Here is a 20,286-nt window from a genome sequence, read left to right on the forward strand (position 1 = left end):
TAGCACAGTGTTTTGTTTAGTGTTCCATTCTCTAAAGATCTCCTTGTGCGTACTGTTACCTGCCTATATGTACATTTGATGGAAATACAGGACTGGAATGGGTAGCCCAGTCTATGAAAATGTTTCCCATCTTAAGCAGAATTACACACTTCTAAGAGTAAAGGTTAAAGTTGTTGGACTAGGATCTGAAAGGGCTAGGTTTAAATTACCGTTCTGACATGAAAGCTCACTGGGTGACCTTAGGCCTATAACAATCTCTCAACCTAATCTACCTTACAGAGTTGTTGTTAGGATAAAATGGAGGGAGGAGAACAATGAACATTGCCCTGAGCTTCTTGGAGACAGAGCAGTATAAAAATGTGGTAAAATAAATACATTAATTAATTGATGAACTCCACTTAGGATGGCATTTTAAGTTCTGGTTTGAGTCTGAATTGTTGGAAAGACCAGTTGGGAAACAGTCAAACAGACATCCTAGATTTTGTTGTCCAAAGAGGAAAATCCAGAATGTAAGTCAATACAGTAGTGTAATAATCAGCATGGTATGGATCTCCCTTTAGCAAGGGTAACAAGTAACTACTGAAGGTCAGATTAAAAATCAGGGTGAAATCTATTGCATTCCTCACAAGTGATGCTGTAGTTATTCAAGAATGAAGAAAAAACATGCTTAAACCTGTAATTCTAGAGGAACTTTCCCGTCAGAGGACTTGCACTGGAACAGGTGCTTTGATTAATTACACTCAAGATTTTGATTAGTGAAGGCTAAATTGAAATAAATATCATTGCAATACAAAGTGAATGCTAGTTAACAGGGGAAATTACCACTATGTGTTTCCTTTCTAGCTTTTGAGAAGTTGGGACAGGGAAAGTACTATTCCCAAGGGCTGGATAATTAATTATTAACCGTGCAGGGTTACTGACTGAGACTGTACAACCAGTGATCTTCTTTTACTGATTTTGGATTTGTTTCTTCAGCTCTCTGCCCCCTTTTTGCTAAAGGAGAGCCAGCATCTACTGAAGTCAGAGAATATCAAAACAGCTGTCTCTATTAATTCTGAGTATCCCTAGCTGCATGAGGTTGACTGTGAGAGCTAGGTTGACCAAAGTTCAGATTTTTAAAAAATCACCAGGGCTCTTCATGGACTGCCAGTGTAACAAAAGGAGTGAGCCATTACAGAACCAATTCATGCTAATGGCTGTCTGATCATGAACTCTGGACACTTTGGGAAAAGAGTAAAGTGAGTAGAACAAATCATACAAAGTGAAAACCACAGCTGGAGTGTCTCAGTAGCAGTGTTTAATATCTAAGTTCATACTTTTTTGTACCCCGTGCTTCAGTAAATCAAAGCAAGTCAGCGAGTTCTTCTAAAGAACTTGATTATTTAGTGGGGTTTCCCATTCAGTCTCTCAATTTCTTTCCTCTTGGTACTTTAATGTGTTCAGCCACATTCATCTTGGCAATGGCCAAGTATTAATTTATACCCATTTTGATAGAACTGGTATAAAAGCTTTCTTCAGAGTTCCAGTGTTAACCATTTGATTCTGTCATCAGTTACTTCTAACATAAGAACATATTGACTTGTGAGGAATATCAGGATTTACAAGCTTGAAAACTGAGGTATTGGTTTAAGGAAAATTGTAGTTAATATTTTCCTCAAGAGACAAGGCATCTTGATAGTTACCAATATATTGAGCTGTGCTGTTTTCAGAAGTTCTGAGCTCAGAAGTGCTGAGCAAAAGTGTCAGGCCCTTAAGTTCCTAGAGTAGAATATTGAGCAGCTTAGAATCAATGGAGAAACAAGGCTGATGTTCTCCTTTAGCTGCAACTTATTGATAGCTAATATGTGGCAAAGACTATTCTAATGATCACACCATTATGGGTACATGCCTGTATATAGAAATGGTCCCTCGGGACAAAGTAGCAGGAGCCACCACAAGAGTGTCACCGCATATGGCAGAAAATTTTGCATGCATGCTTGTCAGGCTTTGGCTTGGGCATGGCTGCACAGAGCGCTGGTGGGCCTGAACTACAGGTCCCAAGCGCGGACAGGGACAGCACAGGTTCCAGCTTTGTGGAAGGAGAAGAGGTATACATCACCCTTGCTCCCTCTCCAGCACTCACAGGCCTGCTCAACCTGTTCAGCTCCCTTCCGCCTCTGCTTCTTGCCTCCATCCCGCTCCCTCCTAAATGCTCCACTCCTTCTCCACCTCTCTATCGCCACTCCTAAACAACCCAGCCCAAGCTCCCTACTGAGCCTGCCTTTATAGGGCTTCTCCCAACTTCCCCCTCCCTTTTCCCCAGGCTCTGCCCTATCCCTGATGCCCTCCAGCTGGGTTTTCCCTCAGGTGTTTCCTCTCTCATCCCAGTCTCTCTATTGTTTCTTGAAGGATGGGGCTAGATGTAACCCAGCTGGTGGCACCCTCAGATGTTCCTCCTCTCATTCCTTCCTGCCCCCTTATCCTTTCCTGCAGGATGGGGCTGGCAGGGCCTTTCCAGGCAATGCGGCTTGGCTGCCTCTGTCTCTGCTCACGAGGAGCCACCCTGGCCCCCTGGGTTCTGGCCAGTTCCCCAGGGTAAACTTTGCAGCTGGTTTCCCCTAGGACCTGGGTAGGGGCATCTAGCCTGTTTGCCCTGGTGTCAGCATCCCAAGTAGGTGTGTGTGCCTCTTGCCCTTTAAGGCTTGGCTGGGCAGCACATGCCTGGCTGGCTTCTCTAGCTGGTTTCTTTCCCCCCTCTCTCTTCACTGGCTGGTGCTGCGTCAATTCCTCGGGGCTCTCTGTGCCTGCTGCTGGGGTGCTGTCGGTTTGCAGGCAAGGGGTCTGTGGCAAATCTGGGGTGCTTGGAGTACTTGCCCCTGGACAGTGCTTGCATATACATTAACATAGTCTGCAAATGGGAGTGGGAACTTGCTTGCTTAACAATTAAGGACTTCTCTTTCATGCTCCATTTTGAATCCTGAACTCCATCTTGGAGTGCATAAGCTGTGACTTCTGAAAGCTGTAGCTATGACTCATCTTCCACAACAGATCTTAATTATTTAAAAGCACCCTCTGTTCTGAACATGCTATTTCCCAGGAGGAAGACATCAAAATCCTCTTAGCTTATGAAGCTAAGTGGTCACTTCTGTGAAGCATGCTTATTTAATCCTTTTGAGGTTCCAAACTTTCTCAATTAGGCATGTCCCCTGAATCAGCCAGTACATGGGTAGCCCTTGATCAGATTAAGCTTCTTCTCTGTATATAGTTGTAAGTAACTATATCAAGACTCCATTGTTCAAAAATGTGTTTAAGTTGTGAGGAGATTGGAGCTCCTTTCTGTACCACAAAGACTGAATACCCTGCTTTCCTTGGTCAAGGTATGTTATGGTACCTTGCAAATAGTAAACTGATGCTGAAATCACCGAGAGAGCTTCCTGCCTCCTCTGTCTGGGATCCTGGTCCCTCCCACTGCACTCTCTTTCATTCATGCAGAGTGTGCTCTGAACTGTGTAATGATTGGATCTCAAGGATTACACCAAGACGTACTGTGCATAAATTACTTTGCTGAGCCAGCCACGACATGCTAGAAGTCATAGCTCTTGAAGTGAACTTGGGAGCATTGCAAATATCGATGTGTGTGCTGACCTCCCATATGCTACAAATTTCCTACTACAAAGGTATTACAATCAGTTTTAGTCACTTTTGAAAGTGGTTTTGATCTCATTTTGTACCTTTTTTTTTTTAAACGTACATTTGGTCTTGAATAAGCAGTGAAGCTCTTTGTTTATTAGGGAGCTTAAATAATAATAATGGGGTGCTGCTGCTCTGGCACCAACTGGTAATGAATACTGAGAAGCATAAAAGAAAATGAACAGAGCAGATACATGGGAAAGGGAGGCCCATTTGTTACCCATGTGTTGATTGCAGTTCTTAAAATGCTGTGTTTAAGCATCAGCTAATCTTACACTTTGTCCTGTTAAACCTGTTGGGGAATATATTATGCCAGATCTAAAGGTCAAGAGGTCCTTTTCTTTCTTATGACTCAGGCCACACACGCAATAACACATTTCTGTTGTTATTTGAGGAAATCTTTTCCCTATGGTCCCACACAGTATGATGTAGCCTTGGGTGGAACACAGCTGTTACCAGCTTTCCCCCCTTCTGGACTCAGTCAACTGCACAATGGTTTTGGCAGAAGGCCCTGTTCAGTTGAGCAAAGCTGCCATAGTGAAACATAGGTAGAGAGGCAGTCGTGCAGATATGAGGGGCCAAGGCCTTAAAGAATCATAGGTTTGGAAGGGATCTATAGGGTCATCTAGTCCAACCCCCTGCACAATGCAGAGTATTCACAACTACCTCCCCTCCTCACACCCCAAGTGACCCCTCCTCCATGCCCAGAAGGTGGCAAAACACCTCCAGGATTCCTGTGGAAAATTGCTACCTGACCCCAAGGTGGTGATCAGCATTACCCTGAGCAAATAAGAAAAGCCACAAGAACTAAGTACTGATGTAACCTATTCTGCTCTCCCCCTCATGATCTGCCCAGGTTCACAGAATCAGCATTGCTGTCAGATGGCCATCTAGCCTCTGCTTAAAGAGCTTTACATACGATAGTCATGACCTTGAATTTGTTTTTGATAACTCTGGTCAGGCCTGATTCAGATAAAGATGTGCACTTAAGAAGCTGCAAGTGTCTAGCTAGCTTTTCTATATCAAATCCTTTAATTCCTGACAAGAGAGACACCACAAATACCATTTTAAGTTTGTTACAGGGTATAGCACATAACTAATACTATCACATAATCTCGATTTCCTTTAAAGCATTATTGTTCTGCATTGTTAATGTTGGCTCAATCAACAGAAAATCATACCATCTGTTATAACAGCTACATAGATCATTTAAGGAGAGCAGTTACATGACCCCAAGAGAGTATCTTGCCCAAAGAGAAACATGTCACAGGCAAGGAGACCCTTCTAAGAAGAAGCTCCTCCTAACAACCCATTGTCCTAATTCAAAGTGTGCATATTCTTGGCTAGCTAATGCTCTTGAACACCAGACAAGGTTGTCCTTGGTCTTTAAGATACTACTGGACATGAATCATATTTGAAACATCTTATTAAAGTATGTAAAAATGGTTAGTTCATTCTTGCTACCTTTTGTCTTAACAAAGTCTATGTAAAATGGGTGATTACAGGTTTCTTTTATCCTTCCACCAGTACATCCATCCTTCAGGAATATCTCCAGCCTCTATGAAGTTAGACATTCCTGCCATTCGCAAACCCTCTCTGCACCTGGGTCTTAATACATTGTATATATTTATATGAATTTATTTATTTATTTACATCATTTATAGTCCGCCTTTCTCATTGAGACTCAAGGTGGATTACACACTGTGAGATTAGTTCAGTCAGTTTCAAGGACATTTCCATAAACAATGCCATAGGGTAAATAAACACAATTTACAAAGACATAGTATTAGTAAGAATCCATACAGAGTTGGAAAAATGTTGAAACAGAACATAAGCAATTCTAGGGCTAACATTAGACCACATGAAGCACAAGTAGCTCATAGGAACACATATTTAAGACAACAGGTAGTAGGTAAGGCAACATAGTGGTGAAGTCTATGGTCCTTAATTCATTAGCGAAGCATCTGAAAGCCCCTCCCTACAGTACAAAAGCCTTTTTGAATAATTCGGTTTTGCATCATTTGCAGAAAGCTAGGGGAGTGGGGGATCTCCTGACCTCCTCAGGCAGGCCATTCCACAGGGTAGGGCCACCACAGAGAAAGCCTATGTACGGGCTGCCTGTGTATGGGTGGCACCTGCAGGAGACCCTGTTCAGATGAGCAAAGTTGCTGTGGAGGAACATAGAGAGGGAGGTGGTCCCATAGGTATGCCGGGCCAAGGCCGTGAAGAGCTTTGTATGTGATAACCAATGCCTTGAACTGAGCATGGTAGCTGATAGGTAGGCAATGGAGTGACTGCAGAATGGGAGTGATGTTCATGCTCCTGCTTGCTCCTGATAGCAGTCACACTGCAGTGTTTTGAACCAATTGGAGTCTCCTAGTTGATTTGGATGGGACCTATGTATAGTGCATTACAATAGTCAAGTCTTGATCTTACCATAGCATGTTAAATGGCTTTTCTAATCTACACAAGGCCATACAACTGTGTTACTCCTCTGTTTCGGTTCTAGTTATGGGACAGGGCTAACCCTGTTCCTGTGTGCAAAGGCATCTGCTGTGACATTCTTGATCAAATTCAGTAACTCTTTCTCCTATATTTCTAGCTATATCTATGACAAATTGAGCCCAGTAACTGATGAGTAGCCAATGAAGTGACTGCAGAGTGGGAGTGATATGCATGCTCTTTCAAGCTCTGGAAAGTAAACAAGCTGCAGAATTCTGCATGAGCTGGAGCTTTGAGTTGACTTTGAGGATAAACCTATGTAGAGGGCAATATAGTAGCCTAATGTTGATGTTACTGTGGCATGAATCAGCGTGGCCAGATCAGCCATGTCAAGGTAGGGTGCCATCTTCCAGTAAAGTCTGAATTGGGAGAAGGCCTTTTTTGAAGCAGCATTTACTTGCTTCTCTAGCACCTGTGCTGGATTGAGTATAACTCCTAGGCTCTTAATTGAGTCAGCCAGGGTCACCCAAACTCCGTCAGACTCCATCTTTGATAATTCCCATCTCTATATCTACCAGCTCCCATCTGTACTGGAATAATGCATTCACCTTACATCCTGCCTACTCCAGGTACAGATAGCCCTCACAACATCTCAGCCAACTCACATTCAACATGCTAGTGTCTACAGATAACTGTACAAAAGTCCAAGGCTATAGTCATGATGTACTAAGTTATCATTGTCCAACAGGTGTTCTTCTATGCCTGCTGCTCCTGATCTTCAGGTACAGTTTCTAGTACAGGCCTCCATCTTTTGAAGTGGGGGAACCTTGTAATCATTGTGTACAGCAGTTGGGCCCCAGGCTTCACACCCCAGGCTACAAGCTATGGGCCAAGAGCCAGTGTGCTCATGCCCTTTGGCTAACTCCTCTGAAAGAGGTGCTAGCTCTTTGAAGTAAAGCACATGATCCAATAAGGATGCTTGCTAGTTCTGCCCAGCCCATTCCTCCAATCCTTTAAATTCCTTTAAATTAAATTAATTATTGACAGGCCCTGATTGTCACATGCACATGTCATTAATTTTTAGAACAGCTGCATTGGTTGCCTGTGTTTCTGGGCCCAGTTCAAGGTTATGGTGCTCTTATTCCTAAAGCCATTAATACCCAGGAACCAAAATACCAGAAGAGCTTCTTTTCTCTGTATAAGCCCCCCTCTCCCATTGAGGCGCTCAGAGTAGCTACCCCTTTATGTGCCTTCACACAGGCAGGTTTGATCCTTCTACACTAAAATGCATGTGTTCCCTTCCCAAACTAAGGTTATTCTTTGTATTTTATCCATTCTGGAAATGGAAATTAAACTGTTGCAGCTGGCTGTATGTGTTGTTAGGATCTGGTGATGTTTCTTTAGTTTTGTGAGTTTATAATTTTTTTGAATTGCATAGGCCACTGAGATAAAGCAACATATACATTTTAAATAATTCACTTGTTCGAGACAGTGAAGGAAAGCCACAGACATGATTGTAACATCTCTCTTGGATAAGCTTTCCTGCTGACTGAGAACAAAGCGTGAGCAAATGGCCCGCAGGTTTCCTCTGACTCTTACTGATGGTAGCTGTCCTGAAAAGGCACAAAGGAACTATACACAATGCAACAGTTTGATATGCTTGTTTTGCATAATTGCAACCCAAAAGAGGCGGTCTTCCGTGTTTTGCATAATTAGCAAAAAAATGCATACTATTCAGAATTGGCTACCTGGATGTGAGCAACCGTTTCCTTAGGGGCACAGGGCCTGGCATGCCAACTGAAGCAGCTCTCACCAAGCAGAGAGAGCACAAGAGACAGCAGCTAGGACAAGAGTGGAGGGCCCCAGTGATCAAGTCCAGTGTATGAACTACAGAATGAAATCTTGTGCAGAGGCTTAAAGAGCAGATGGGCTGAGAAAGATCAGTTCTTTCCCCCAGGTACTGGAGATACACAGAATTCCGAGCTACATATAATGTAAAGAGATCCATGCTGGGGTCTTTGGTGGGTATTTTTTAAAAGTTAAAGCTAAAAGGGTCCTGCAGACATATTTGGAATGAAACTGTAGCGCTAAAGAAAGGACCCTTTCTACCTGCAAGGGAAATCACACACACATCCCTCCAGGGACGAAGGTGAAATGTAGGCATCTTTAGAGGGAATTTTACTTCAGAAAAAATGGTGCAGGATGGAAAAGTGAAACTTCCCCTTCCCCACTCTGACTCCCTCAATCCAGATTGCTTCCCTACATGGCTGCTTTTACTTTAAAAACAGCACTAGGAGATCACAGTTGTGGGTCTCCAGTGTCATGTGTAGTTTGTCCCTCAGTTGGAGAGAAACCCCATAAAGGTGAGTTAGTGAGGAACTTCACTGGTCTGGATGAGAGTTCAATAGGCCATGCAGAGCAGCATTAGAATTGTGTTGAGGAAGGAAGGTGGGGGTTTTGGAATCCCACAGGAGTCTCCTTCTGAGTAACCCTGCCCCCAGGCCTAGGCTACACCATAGGAAGCTGAATAAATAGGAGGGTCCTGAAGTTGTATGGTTGGAAAGCACAGACGACAATCATATCTCCCAACAAGAGTGACAGGAGAAATGAAAAGGAGGCAGGAAGTTAGGAAATTCATTCAAACAAAATGAGCTGGAGAAGTGAGTAAGATTGATGGAACGAGGACTCATGTAGGAAGACAGAAGTGGGGAGTAAAAAAAAGTGGTTGCAGGAAAATGATACTGAGAACAAGGAAAGAAAAGGGAAGATGGACTTACGGAAACAGGCAGGCAAGGAAACCATCCCATCTCCTCCCATTAAGTTTTGCGTCTTGTAGTAAGATCAGCTATCATTCCTTGAAGTCTCCCATGTGTTCTATTGAATGAATCAATGTTTAGGCAACATGCCAAAGTGAAATAATCAGACATTCCCTGGTGCTTAGCAGGGTTTAGAAAAGAAGTTGAGCAGTATGTTGAATTTCTTTTGACATATTCTGGTAGGTTAGTTTTGCCATGTATACAAGAAAGAAAAATGTGACTGCTATTGAGTATTCAGATGTGGACACTTTTTCTTGACAAAGGGACCATGGCAGAACATCTCCTGGAGCTTCAAAGATTAGAGCCAAAGCACAATTATCCTTCATAATTTTTGGAAATTATATAGGCCACTTCCTAAAGTTGTGTTACTCCCAGTAAGGCCAAGAACTAGAATCTGGAGGGCTAGGCAAATGGGAGCAGGCTTAATTCTAGGTAAATGGGAGCTGGCTAGCCATCACTATAGGCATGTTGCAGGTTTATTTTCCTTGTGTCTTATAGAAGTGAATCATTGAGTGTCACTTATAAAAGGAAAGAGAATGCACTGTGCTTGAGAAATGGTTGAGTATAGAGGCCAACATTTAATGGATACCTTGATGGGGAGGTAGGGTTGCCAATTCTGGGTTTTGAAATTCCTGGAGATTTGGATGTTGAGCCTTGGGAGGGCAGAGTTTGAGGAGAGTGGGGACTTTAGTGGAATAATATGCCACAGAGTCCTTCTTCCAAAGCAGCCATTTTCTCCATGGGAACTGATCTCTGTTGTCTAAAAATCAGTTGTAATTCTGGGAGCTTTTCAGGCCCCACCTGGAGGTTGGCAACCCTGCTGTTGCAGAATGTACCAAGATGTGTTTTACCCACCAGGAGTCCCACAATGTGCAAGGCTTCCCATCACAATAATGGCATTTTTCTAGCAGTACATAAAATTGGCTTGAGGAGGCAGATATACTGTCACACCTCGATTAATAGTGATAGCAGCAGAAGCTGAGCTGTTAGAACAAATGAGGCATAGAAGCCAAGGTGTCAGCGACGTAGTGTGGATACTTGCTGACTCAGATGCCAACTGAGCAGTCGTCATTAACAACAATAAATGGATATGATGAATCTAAGTGAATAAGTAAGGGGAAGCTGAAATGATGACAATAAACCTTGGTCACGGATGTTGCTTTACTTTGGAGGTACTTAGAAAGTCAAATCATAGAAGATACTGGTGGGGGTTTATTTGGACGTTATCTTTCCTTCTGGACAAAGAAGTCTTTTCGTTTCGTTTCTCTTTTTTATGGAGGAAGTTGTTTTTTCTTTTGGAGTTTGTGTAGGCAGTACTTATCGGTCCAAATTCTCTCAGCTCTCCTATTCTCACCTTGATGACCGAGGAAGCAACAAAAAGGAATGGCATTGTAGTTGTGTAAAAATATGTTTCCAGGCAATCAGAAAGATTCCGCACTGTACTAATGTAAATGCACTTCCAGCCCAAGGGATTACTGTCTTTTCCGTCTTAGTATTAATGATGTACTGTAAAAAATATGCTGTCTGGATTTATAAATGAATTGTTGTATTTTACAAATCTAGGAGACGAGACACATCTGCATGATGGGATTGGAATAGGTTATTTAATGGACATCCAGTTCACACAGTCCACTGGGGCCTGCTTTTTTTCCATTCCCCACTTCTCTGATTTAGTGCTAAAGCACTGAACTGTCAGTGCAGGAAGCCGCAATGCAGATACGTCTCAGGAGGATAAGACTGAGTGGGAACTCTGGAATCTGGCCCAGCTTACAAAATTATCCCTTATTGAATTTCCATATGGTTGCTTCTGTATGTCTGATAACTTGCTTCTAGTGATTATCTCTGAGTTTCTTGTGTAATAATTATTAGTGCTGCTGCAATGGATAATGCTGCCATTAAGGCTGTAATGACTTATTGTCTTAGAGAATCTGTAGTGCACTTTTTTGTTATGATTCTGTAGACAGAAATAATGGGCAGCAGCCCTGAAATTCTTACTTGGTATCTGATAACATCCACTAAGCTTATAGTGAGGAGTCACAGTGTAGTGATAAAGCAAATGCTTTAAATGTAGAAAGTCCCAAGTTCAGTTCCTGGCTCCTCCAGTTTAAAGGATCATACTTGGGAAAGTGTTCTACCACATGGCCTGCTATCTCATTCAACCAAAGTTATTTATTTATTTGTTTGTTTGTTTATTTAGATATCTATATCCCACTTTTCTCCTATGTGGGGCCACAAAGTGGCTTACAACATTGGTCTCCTTTCTTCCACTTTATCATCACAACAACTACCTTATGAGGTAGGTTAGACTGAGAGAGAAAGACTGACCCAAGACAGTCTTCCCTTACAAAGTGCAATTTCAACCTGGGTCTCTCAGATCTTAGTCTGACACTCAAACCACTGCATCATGCTGGTTGTCTGAATAATAAACTACAGGCCAGATATTTTCATACAGATTTAAATCTTGGATGCTTATTTTTTTGTGGACAACCAACTAGGGATCAACCAGAATTGTTTGCTGGGAGAGTGGCAAATGAATGAGACTTGAAAGATTCCTTAAGTCAGATGGAAGACCAGAGGGAGTAAGAGACTTTGGTTGTCTCACTCTTCTTCTCTGTATGTGGCATGCCATGTTACTACTGCCATATCTTTCCTCTTCTGCTCACATAGCCCGTCAGCCTCCTTTCGCTGAGATTAATTTATTCGTTATTCCAGGCACATTATCTTACTTAAGAAGAGAATGAACAATGAAAAACCCAAATTCACTTAGTTTGGCCACCTCCTTTCCCCTCTAACTTCAAGGCAGTATGGCTTTGGAGAAGCATGAAAATGGAATACGTTTTCTGTGATCCCAAAGCAGCAAATATTTGTTTAAACTGCTTCCATACTACAAATGTTACATTGCTTTTACCCTAAGTCAGACTTTCCCATTTGCTGTTAATGACAGATCCATGTTTCACAGCTGTTAAGCATTGTTGTAACTATGATAGTACTGTAAACACTTTTGCCTTGAACTGATATTTTACTGCATCCAGTCAAAGTGTTTGAGGTGAATTTATGTGGTGTCTGCCTTAACTGGCACATTATTTCATTGTCAGATGTTGTTTTATTGTTTGGCATGTTGTCAGGAGAAAGGGAGCAGTTTGGAAGGTGGAAGCCTCATGGGTCTTGCTTAGTTGATAACGGACACATTAGTTTAGACTTTGATACTGAGGGACAAAAAACAGGCTACTTCAGGGAAGAAGTGTACAAGTATTGCAATGCTTAGTAGCCATATCTGAGTGTTCAAAGCGTTCATTATCTCAATAATTCTTACAGCAACCCTATAGGGTAGGTCAAGATTATTTTCCCCTTATATGTCTGCAAGAGAAGGTGCTAGAGACTTACTTAAAAAATTAAAGTTAATTAAAATTAAACTTAATGTCTGCTTACTTTACTATACTTTTTCTTTTAAATAAAATTCTTTATAAAAAAATTAAAGATGAGTATTCAGAGAACTTACTATACCTATTGTTATACTGGTATATTGATAAAACAATATTCTAGTGCTGAAAAGCCCTACCAGTAGAAAGGGAAAAAACAACTGCCACTGAAACAAGGTAAGGGAAAATGGCAGCCATGTAGGTGGGAAAATCTGAGTTCCCTCCTCCCCCTCCCATCAGGTGAAATACGCGGCAGTTGGACTTCCTGCACTTCAGCTGGCTGGCGGAGGGGAATCCCACCCCCCACCCCCCGTGGGCCACCTGAACTTTAAAGGGCCCTTTCCCTTGCAAGCAGCAGGGAAAGGGGCTCCAACAAACCCATGTCAAACTCCGGCATGGGCTGACCTTCCGCTATCCTGAGGAAAACTTCTCCTTTTTAAGCCTATGAAGCTGTATACTGGGCTGGGAGGTCTCTGGTAGTGTGGTTGATGTGTAGCTTCAACTTTCTTTCTTGTCCCACCCTTGTGGAATATTAAAAATGGTTACCCAGCCAAGTCTTAATAGGGGACAGATCAGGGATTTGCACTTCCCTTTAGCAGAAACTGGCACACAAGGCTTGGGGAAGTTCAAAATATAACAGAAGGTTTATTTACAGTAGGTTGTCAGAAGGCAGGTAGGCAGGTGTTTGAACTGAAATAACAGAAAGGTTTTTGTACAGAAATTTCACTGGTGTGAGGCACAAAACACTTGGTTTCTTTGAGAGGTTAGCACTGCTTCACAAATGTTTCACTTTTTACACACAAACACAGCACAACTTTCCCTCCTCTCCAGACCTTAGGGTGCTCCACTGAGTTAAACCCTTACTAGATTTTGGGCAGGCGTTATGAGCTATAACCCTTTTCCTGGCACTGAAAGGGAGACTTCTTTCTACCCACTTCATTGGCCCACTATAATTCCCAGATCTCTCAAGTCTAAGCAGGAGTTAGTGCTGGTTTTTCCCACTTTAGTCCAAAGACTAAAAGTGCTTCATAAACATTACTTCCTCTCACAGAGGATTCTCTGGCTGACCCTCTCTGGTCAAAAGCCAGGCTCCAACTCCCTTTTTCTCTGCAGTTTTCTCTCCAGCTGTCAGCCCCCTCAACATTCCATCCCCAACTGCCATTTCAGGCTAGCCACATGGTGGGGAGAGGACATGTCAATCATACTCTTACTGTCTGGCAATCTCAGCATCTGAAGCTGAGTGCATCACAGGGTCCTTTAAACTTCAGCTGGCTGGGTGGGGGGGGATCCTCCTCCGCCGTTCAGCTGGAGCCAGCCATGGGCTTTGAAAGCGCCCTGAAGCTTTCCAAAGTGACCTAGATCGCTTCAGAAAGCTTTGATTCATCATTTCAGAATTGTGGTCAACATGTTGGGCCTGATTCAGAAATTCTGAATCTTTACAAATCGGATCCGATGCAGGTATTTATCCCAAATTGGAAACCCGACTCGCACACCCCTAATTAAAACTGCCCAAAATAATAGAAACAACAACTGTAGCATTAAGAAAAGAATGCCCAGTGAGAATGTGTTCTGAGTCTTTAAGGCCATTTTGGGAGTTGTTAAGCAATCATAACAATATTGTCCGGCTCCCCCCCCCAGCACAGCCTGGAGGGGGGAGCAGGGTTGGACCTGGAGGCAAAACCAGCCATGGACAAAGTCCTGTCCCCCTCACCTGTCATGTCCCCAACGGAGGACTTGCAAGGGACAGACCTGACAGTGACCATTGGAGGTTCACTACCCACGCAACGTGGCAGGGCCCCGAAATGGTAGTCACTGCACAATTTGTCCAGAATTTTCATTAGGAGAGAAGTTAAAACTGAAGACAGGGTGGGTGGCAAGACAAGGACTGTCATGACACCTTCTGACCAGGCTGGTGACTCAGACTTGGAAGGCTCAGAAGAAAAGCCTGAAAACTGGCAGGGTCAAGATGGGCAGAGGCACTGGCTAACTATGTTCCAGCAGTGCCAGAGACCACTCTCCCTTACACTGCCCCTGACAAACCTGTGGGGAAGAACTACATATTACATGTTATTCTGTGATTATTTCCTACCACTTCCTTTCTTTTATCATGAACATGAGTTGTCTTCAGTTAAGTGGACCCTATATTTCCTATATAAGTAGCTTCTATAGAGAGGGTTAAACTGTCCTTTCCGCTCAAGCTGAGGCCCACTCAAAGCTGCTGTTAGAAGAAAAGCTTTCCTTGGGAGATTTATGCAACTACAAGCAAAGTGTAGTTCCTCCCTCATACACACAGCCTAGACAGCTCCCCCTCCTTTGCTTTATACTTTTGAGAGTTAGTGTGGTATAGTGATTAGAATGTTGGACTATGATCTGGGTGTCTCTCTACTTGAGGGTGCGTGTTGGGTCCCACAAAGTTCCCTAGGTAGAGTAGTCTTACAGAGAACAGCCGTGTGTGTGTGTGTGTGTGTGTGAGAGAGAGAGAGAGAGAGAGAGAGAGAGAGAGAGAGAGAGAGAGAGAGAGAGAATCTGTGATGCGATTCTCTGCTGGGGAGAAGAGCAGTCTGTCTGTCTGTCTGTCTGTCTGTCTGTCTGTCTCTCTCTCTCTCTTGCAAAAAGCTGCCCTGGATTTCCTGGCTCTTGTTATGTCCCCCCACCCCGAGCTCCTGGAGGAAAACCTGAGTGGAGACTTTGTGCAAGAGAGAGAGAGAGAGAGAATACCTCCCATTGTTCTTCCCCTGCCAGAGAATCACATGGAGTGGCTGTTCTTTGTAAGGCTACACTACCCAGAGAACCTTGAAGGACCCGACATGTGAAGAACATGTGTCTGGCATCGTGTAGAGAGACTCTGGGAGATGCAGGTTTGAATCCTCTCTCTGCCATGGAAGCTTTCTGGGTGACTTTCAACCAGTTACACCTCTCAGCATAACCTACCTCACAGGGTTGTTGTGAGGATCAGGTGGTGGAGTAGAGAACACTGTAAGCTGCTTTTGGGCCCCATTGGGGGAAAAGGCGGAGTATAAACAAATTAAATAACACTGCAATCCTAAGCAGAGTTACTCCAGTCTAAGCCCATTGAAGTAACTCTGGAGTAACTCTGCTTAGGATTGCACTATACTTTCCAAGGGAAGGAAACATGCCAGCAAATAATTTCCCCAATTGGACTACAATTCCCTTGGGCAGAACCTGGCAGGTGGTAATGTATTTCTTCCTACCTCTTCTTTGTAGAACTGTATAATAAAAACACATTGAAACACAAACCATTAACTGTTTCTGTACATCTCTCTATGCAGTAACTTCAGTCAACCATAAAGGATCATACATTTAATTTGTGGGCAGCCAGCTGAACTGAAGTGGCATATCTCTGTTTCATTTAAAACATACACACAATTCGTGATAGACCAGTTGGAAAAGGAAAACATGCAGTTTCCTGTCTATCAAATGAAATCTGTCAACATAACCAAAATCAAGAGGATGAGAGACAATAGATAACTACTTTATCACTACTCGGATGACCCCCATTTCAGTTAAAAATGCTGAAGGAGATCATATGTATGATTTTTCCTTCATTTGTGTGTGCTAGAAACATCCTACATGATAATTGTGGTTTTAGCTGGAGTGTGAAAAAAAATGGGTAGTTCTTCCGATGGGATTACAATAGAATAGTGTAGCTAGAAGAAATCAGAATTAGAACCATTAAACCCAGCACTCTCTCTTTCCATTGTAGGGTCACTTCTCCTTCACAACATTACCAAATTCCATGACTACTCGGCTTCAGCTGTAGTTTCTGTTATTGTTTCTTCGCATTTGGAATGTCGTTGCATCTGTCTTTTTTACAACCGAAACAATGGAATTCAGTAGTAAAACTGACATGAACTTTTGCTTTGAAAAGATATAAAATTGGTATAAAACATGGTGGTGGTGGAGAGTGCCCTCAAGTCAGAGTTGACTTATGGCGACCCTGGCGGGGTTCTCATGGCAAGAGACTAATAGAGGTGGTTTGCCTGCCTCTGCAACACTGCCCTTTGTTGGAAGTCTCCCATCCAATTACTAACCAAAGCCAATCCTGCTTAGCTTCTGAGATCTGATGAGATCAGGCTCACCTGGACTTTCCAGGTCAGAGTGGTATAAAACATAAATGCCATAAAAACAGGGTATAGTAAAAAAGTTGTCAACAAAGCAAAACCAAATGGGACCATAGCAAAGAGAGTGAAAATGTTCACAACAAACTATGTATGAAAACTAAAACCAATAAAAATTGACAAAGCTCTACTTCACATACAAAATTCATAACATCCAAATCACAGTTGAATATGAAGAGGCCAGGGGCCTCAGGTTTAGTCAAACTGCAATGAGGGGAAGATAATATCCCCTCTACCCTTCCCATATTAAATGCTTTCTAGACAGTTGCCCAATAATGAAACATTGCAGCATTCCAAATAGTGCTAACATAGTTGTCTTATTTTCTCTCTGATTTCAATACATTATGCTTTACTTTGACTAGCAACGAGGATTCTATCTGGAGTTTGCCTATAACTAGGCAGACAGCCTCAGTGAATTGTCTATGTTCAAATAAATGGAAACAAAATAAATGCATTGCATGCCATATCTTTAAATCCTTTTTGGAAAATATTATTCAGTCACACTTTTTAAGCATACTATTGCATTTTTTAAATAAGGTTTGGAGGCAACCCGGCGATGATTTGTCTATTCCTGTTGGTTGCTTTTCATTGTATATAGAAAACAAAGTTAATGTGCCACTGCTGTTGTTTGCCCTTAGAGACTTTTTATAAATAAGTGGTTAAGTGGTCCTTGGGTAAGAAAGAAAGAAAAAGCAATTACAACTTTCCGTGAGTCTTGAGCCTAGCAACAAATGTTTGGGAAGGGGGGAGGGGGTAATGTTTCATTTTCTTATCATAACTTAAATATTAAGGTAGCAGGAAATGCAAAAAGGAAATGATTTTATGTCAGTTAATGGCGCAGAGAACTTTAAAAAATGCAATCTATATTTGTAGGAGACAGTATCTGATGGATTTGGTGTGAGCCATCAGAGCAATGAAGTTGCAATGGGATTCTTGTTTAGGCTTCTGGATAGAATTGTTATTTTTCTTCTCTTTTCTAAGAAGTTGCAAACACATTACATTTGGGAATTTTTGTTTTAGAGAGGTTGTGTTTTTTTTGCATACTTGCACATTTTTGACCAGACTGTAATGAATCGATGAATTTCAACACTACAATATTTTTGCTTATAATTAATGTAATCCAGTGTTTCTTAGTAGTTTGTGTGAGAAGGGTTTTGGGGGAGGGGTTGGCCAAACTGTTTCTTTAGAGATGTTTTCTTTGATGGTTGATAGATATGATAGATATGTATAATTTTGCATATATATTTTTTTCCTTGAAGGTGTATGAGGCAATCCCATGTTACAGCGAATGCAGTCAGTATTCCTGGAGAACAGATCCCTGGTCTCCATGTGAAATTAACAGTGAGCAAAACACTCTCCATTGTGGGGAAGGAATACAGGCTAGGAAAATCAGGTGAGTGGAAATAAAGGTACAAGGGTTGGAAATAGGAATTTTAAGAACCTGAGACAGTTGACCCCCACAAACACACACTTTGAGTGCAATCCTAAGCAGAGTTACTCAGTCTACACCCATTGATTTCAATGAGCTTAGACTGGAGTAATTCTGCTTAGGATTGCACAGTTAGTGTCATTACTCTGCTGCCAATCTTGTAATGCTACAGTGATGTGATGCTTGTAGGTGGCCTGTGTGTTGCACTGTTTCCAGAATCTTCTCCAGAGTTCAGATTTTTTAAAAAAAATACACATAACATTAATGAGATTTCTGGAAGTGGCCCATCTAGTTCATGCTGTAGGAGATAAGCATAACAATAATACTAGTCTGTAGAGAAAAAATCTTGTTTAGGTCTAATATGTCTGTTAATAGAACAAGTTCACTGAAGTGATTTTTACCATTTCCCCTTTTCAACTCCTTGCACCGCTTGGAAAAGCTGCAGCGAAGGCGATGGACACTCCCCAGATGTTAAGCCATGTGCCCTGTGGCTGCAGCAAGTAGGAAGAGTTAGCAAGACTCTGCTTCTCTTGCATTCTTCTGGGTCTGAACACCTCAGATTGGAGCACTGCCCAATCAAAAGTGAGGGAAGGTAATTTCTACCAAGACCTCCTTCCTGGTGCAGCCCTTCCATGCCATCTGGCACTCTGTCTGGAGGGTTCCTCGGCCCTCAGCAATGGCTTTTCACAGTTGCAAAGACCTATAAAGCAAAGGGGAAAGGGATTAAAAATCACTTCTGCAAATTTGTTTCATTCATGGAAGAAATCCAGCCCAGTATTTCTAATGATAGCAGTCATACCTCTGCATTGCTTTAATGTGGGCTTTAATGCTTTAAGTCATTGTATGTTTCTGTTCTACAGTAGGGATCATTCACTTAATAGGAATGTTGTGACACACAACATGAGACAAATATTCAGAAACCATCAGCGATAAAGCATGCTTTGACTTGGATCCTTGCTTCCATTTGTACCCAACTTTGTAAAGGTAGTCCTCTACTGTGCTGCACTTTCTTCTGGTGATAGGTACATTTTGGCTCAATAGAAGACTGGTATTGCAGAAGCAGAAGCTCCTAGCACTCTAGGAATATGTTCTATAATGAGAGGCCATCGCACAACAGAAGAGTTGAAGCAAGGCTTAGGATCCAAGCCCTTGACAATTACATCTAATTGAAAATAGCATGCTGGTGACAAAAAAATTCTCACAGATTGTACAGTACAGTGACTCACAATTTGTTGTTAGTATTTTATTTGGAATGAAATGTTAAACTGATTGAACATTTCTTCTCCTGTAGATGTGTAAACACCACTGAGGATGATGAAGGAGAGATAGTAGACAACATGTTGTGTAATCAATCTGAAATTCCTCTTGAAACTCAAAAGTGTACCCTCTACTGCCCCAGTGAATGCGTAGTCTCAAAGTGGGGTCACTGGAGCCAGTGTCCACAGGTAAATTAGTTTTGTAATATTTCATAAGTCTTTCTGCTTTTAAATACTTTATCAGTAGTCTTTATTAAAGACTTTATCAGCAAAGAATTGAGGAAAATCATCACTTAGGTTTGCCAGGTCTCCTTACCCTCCCGGCGGGAGTGGGAGAAACCTGGTCCTTACATTCCCCTCTGAATGGTTTACTCATGCGGTCCCGCAGCTGTGTAGTGATGTTACTCCCAATGACATCACTGTGCAGGTGCATGAGTGCACGTGTGCTTCACAGAGGACTGATTTGAGCCTCAAATGGCCCCAATTCATCCCGTTTGGGGCCCAAATCGGCCTGTGGCAAAGCTGGGGAGTGGTCTCAGGGCAGCACAATGACATCACTTCCGGTGACATCACAGCACAGGTGCAGGAGTGTGCACGCACTTCACAGTTTGGGGTCCAACTTGGCCTGCAGCAAAGCACATGAGTGGTCTCAGGGCATCACACCACCCCAGGAGTGTACCCAGGAGGCTCATTCCCATACCTTCCTCTCTCACCAGCCAGGTAAGTGGAGGTGGGGGGCGGAGGGTGAAAGCAGGAGATCGCCGCCCCCACTGGGGGAATGGAATCCCTATCGTCACTGCATATATCCAGATCAAAATCATGCACATTAGGCCCTTTCGGCTCTGAACCGCCCTAAATAATTTTGCTGGGTGAGATTGTGAATTGAGCTCATATTATTCTAAGTTACTTTTTCATGTTTTTTTCCCAAATAGTGAGAGTCAAATATCTAGATATCTCAAATATCCCAAGCAAAGTTAAATATTTTGAATTCCCATGGATTTCATTGGGAGATTTAAGCACATGATTGAAATGAATAGTATTCTGACAGTGCAATCCTAAGAAGAGTTGACTTCAGTGGACATAGAAAGATGTAACTTAATAAAGGCTTGCAGAGCA

The 20,286-nt window shown here is 42.5% G+C and overlaps 1 protein-coding gene across 1 annotated transcript in view; it reads left to right on the forward strand.

Moving 5' to 3' along the window:
• The window catches only part of THSD7B (thrombospondin type 1 domain containing 7B), a 578,528-nt gene that overhangs the window by 498,453 nt on the left and 59,789 nt on the right, over positions 1–20,286 (forward strand). Inside the window, exons 15-16 of the mRNA XM_054972840.1 lie at positions 17,745–17,878; positions 19,206–19,359. Coding sequence (XP_054828815.1) covers positions 17,745–17,878; positions 19,206–19,359 — 288 coding nt within the window. The remainder of the gene's footprint in view (positions 1–17,744; positions 17,879–19,205; positions 19,360–20,286) is intronic.

The sequence above is a fragment of the Eublepharis macularius genome, chromosome 2 (assembly GCF_028583425.1).
Source record: "Eublepharis macularius isolate TG4126 chromosome 2, MPM_Emac_v1.0, whole genome shotgun sequence".
Classification (NCBI taxonomy): Eukaryota; Metazoa; Chordata; class Lepidosauria; order Squamata; family Eublepharidae; genus Eublepharis; species Eublepharis macularius.